At 43.8% G+C, this 3,272-nt stretch overlaps 1 protein-coding gene across 2 annotated transcripts; it reads right to left on the reverse strand.

Annotated features, from left to right (window-relative positions):
* Positions 1 to 471: 471 nt before the first annotated feature.
* Positions 472 to 2,736, reverse strand: LOC113187954 (lithostathine-1). Of its 2 annotated transcripts, none has more exons than XM_026396086.1 (5): positions 2,673 to 2,736; positions 1,980 to 2,098; positions 1,517 to 1,654; positions 766 to 877; positions 472 to 539 (listed from the first exon to the last, which is right to left on the reverse strand). In XM_026396086.1, the coding sequence occupies exons 1-5, from the start codon at positions 2,734 to 2,736 to the stop codon at positions 472 to 474; spliced, it is 501 nt and encodes a 166-aa protein (XP_026251871.1). The 2 variants fall into 2 exon arrangements, with proteins under 2 accessions (XP_026251871.1, XP_026251870.1); XM_026396085.1 differs by having other exon boundaries at positions 2,661 to 2,736.
* Between the last annotated feature and the right edge of the window lie 536 nt (positions 2,737 to 3,272).

A 3,272-nucleotide genomic window follows, 5' to 3' on the forward strand; every position in this document is an offset into this window, starting at 1 on the left:
ATTGTATCATTGATAAAGTTTGTATTTGAGGCTGAGTTGTGCCCAACAAATTAATTTTAAAAAACAACCCTCAGTACCTTCAGAATTTGACTGTATTTGGATATAGGATTTTTGAAGACATAATTATCCTGTATATTTTGTTTACACCTCATTATAAATAAGGCCAGAGCCAGTTCATAAACTAACATTTACACTATTTGGGTGGAGTTCTAAAAGTGTCAAGGCGCTAGCAAGAGCATGCTCTAGTGTCTTACAGTCATCTCCATCACAACCACCAAAGCATTGGCAGTGGACATAGTCAATGCAGAAGACAGCACATGGGAAGAAATATATTTTTTTATTCTTGCAGGGATTCACAGACTGGGGTAGGGAAAGGTACTGAAGGTGAGGGGAACAAATTCAGCAGGGAACAGAGGGTATTGTTTGGATGGGTCTTGTTTAATTTTTGACTTTATGGTAATTTCAGGAACTTTAGCTGTTAAACTTGCAAACAAAGGACATATGAGCCTCACAATTGGTATCCTTCCATAACTTGAATCCTGTAAACCAATAAGAAGAGTTAGCCTGGGAGAATCAGAAAAAGTGTAACCCACCCAACTCCTTTCCTGACTCTCGGACTCAGGAGAAGGAACCAAGGGGAAGGATGATTCCATTTCCTGGATGAGGAGCTCTGCTTCCTTTATCCCCACAATCCCAGTCTTTTCCCAGAGCTAATCAGCAGAAGAGGATGGACGACAACCAATGTGTGGATTCTCTGCCTCTCACCTGATTTTGCAGTCAAGCTTACACAGTAGCCACGGTTAGCAATGTTTGGGGATCCAGGGGCCCAGGCTTTGTAGGTATACAGGGACCCACTGCTCCAGTGCCAAAGGTGGGTCTAGTGGGAAAAGACCAGATATTCAGAAGTTAACTCAGAAAGAGAAATACCTACCATGTGTGGACACTCAGAAATGGGCCAAGATATATGACAAAATAAAACTCATCCTCTTCCTCAATATCGAATCCTTTCCTCTGCTCTAGCTCTAAGCTTATCCTTTCTTGGAATATCCAACATCTCCCCTTGCCTCTACAAATAACAAGTGTTCTGAATTTCATAGAGCTCCCCCTAAAAGTTACAGAAAGTGGTTGCTGATATTTCCCTTCCTACAACTCTCATAATTTGGGATAAATTCGCCATTGCATATCTTGTTTAGTGTAACACCAGATTCCCCAAATGCCAGTCATAGATTCTCTTCTACTAGTCTTTTTATCCATATAGTCTGAAAGGGCTCTGTTCTAAAACAAATAACAAAGTAGGTAAGAGAATGACAGAATCCATGAATGCCTGGAACACCCAGGAAATCGAGTCTCAGCTCTTTCCAATGGTCTTCTAAACTCCTCATGCATTATAGGAGCCTGACAGAGATTGATTTTTTAAGGAAATTATACAAGCTGGTTCTTGAGGTGTCCGACTTAGTTCTGCCCATTCGCTCTCAAACGTGATCATTAGGAGAAAAAAATCAGTTTGCAGACTGACCTTTTTGGGGTCATGGAGGCCAATCCACACACTGGAGTCTGTAGTACCACTCTCCTTAATCATTGAAGCCACGAAGTTGCCCTCAGACTGGGTGAGCACAGATACCAGGTGGCCTGCATGTGTGTTCTGACAGAAGAGCTGCAGGGGATAGAGGGGAGAGAAAATGGAGTACTCAGTGGAAGAGCAAGATTTGAGCAGTATACTGGGGTCCTCCTCCCAAGGGATGTGGCAGAAAAAGGACAATACAGAAAGGGTTCCTGATGATGCTGTCACTGACCACCCGCAGCCCTGTACTGGGAAGGTACAAGGTGGTAGGACCATGCAGAAGGGAATATTTCAGATGAGTTATCAGGTGAGAAAGTCATCAGTCTTATATCTCACTGAAGCCACCAAGAGCACCAGAAAATAGCAAATGCCTCTGTATTTGTGTGCATCCCCCTCCTAACTTTCTCTCCTCACATACATCTGCTTCAATCCAGGTCAAACGGTCTTCATAAAAGTAGTAGCAGTGGGAGCCATATGAATGGGTGCCTTCAGGGCAGCTGATATGGTGAATGGGGTGGTGTGCCTCATAATCCTGACCTGGAAAAGAAGAAGCAATTAAAGGAGATTAACAAAGGCAGGGCAAAGACTGGAAGGTGAGGGTCGGAGCTTTTGAGGTTCCTTTATAAGAATATGAACATACAGTGCTGCAGGCACAGAGTAGCTGCCTACTTCTCTCCTCTTGCATCCTAGCTCCTTCTTTATCAGGCTTAATTTCCTTAAGACAAGACCTCTCAAGGAACTGGCTGATGATTTTCCCCCTTCTTTTGTGGGGCTCTGGCTTCTACTTATCAAGCCTCTCGGCTTTCCTTACACAAGTCTCCTGTCTGTTCTCGATCATGTTAATGACCCCTCTTTTGCACATAGACCTCCCTGGCCCTGCCAATAAGATGAACTAATTTTCCAGCTACGGTGGTCATGCAAAAGGTAATTCTAAATTCTTTCTCAAACTCCCTAACAAGGTAAGAGTGCCTGAATGGGGTTAAAGCAGCAATAATGATCATTGATAAATAACCTCTTATGTTGACTCCATCTTTTCCAGGTAGTGGGTGACTGGGGAGCTGGGAGAGACGTAAGGTCCCTGGTTGTAGTGGGCATGAGCGTGAAAGCTTACCTTGGCTCAGAGACAGGAACATCAGGCATGTGATCAGCATCAAGCATGAGCTGGTCTGAGCCATATTGAGAAGCAGAGTGTCTCCTACTTAAGGAGCAAATCTACAATCTCTATTAAAGAAAACAGGAAAGAGGGTTCTAGAGGTGGAGATCCAAAGCACCTATTATCTTTTTCAACCCCCCCCCCCCAAAATTCGTGAAAGCAGGAAGACCCCCCTGAGATACCCATACCTTCAAATACTTCAAGAGTTTATGCATTATACAGACCAAGTAACTGAAAGACAGCTCTGACTATGGCTAAGGCTGATTCAGTACTTCTAGAAGTTTAGGTTTTTGTACAAAAAAACACCCTGTTATCTTCCCCAAGATGTTAAGTGGAGCAGGCTGTTTTAGAAGACCTCCATTTACCTGTTGGCTGGGTCTGAAGTGTGCGATCAGGCCAGTCAATGATAGGTCCTTTAGAGCAGGATCTGAGGAAAGAGCAGCATTATGAGCAAAGAAAGGGACAAGGAGTGTCACAGTATCTACATAGGGCCATGTCACACTTCCTGGCATCATGAGTACCCTCCTTTCTGGTGTACTCTGGGAATGGTTACAGATG

This window comes from Urocitellus parryii, chromosome 12 (assembly GCF_045843805.1).
Source record: "Urocitellus parryii isolate mUroPar1 chromosome 12, mUroPar1.hap1, whole genome shotgun sequence".
In the NCBI taxonomy this organism is placed as follows: Eukaryota; Metazoa; Chordata; class Mammalia; order Rodentia; family Sciuridae; genus Urocitellus; species Urocitellus parryii.

Excerpts from the sequence above, each read along its gene's own strand:
- LOC113187954 (XM_026396085.1), bottom strand. The coding sequence starts at position 2,736 with ATGGCTCAGACCAGCTCATGCTTGATGCTGATCACATGCCTGATGTTC. Across the intron at positions 1,655-1,979 it reads TGACCTGGATTGAAGCAGAT|CTCTTCTGTCAGAACACACA; the intron begins GTATGTGAGGAG and ends TATCCCCTGCAG. Across the intron at positions 878-1,516 it reads GCCTCCATGACCCCAAAAAG|ACCCACCTTTGGCACTGGAG; the intron begins GTCAGTCTGCAA and ends TTTTCCCACTAG.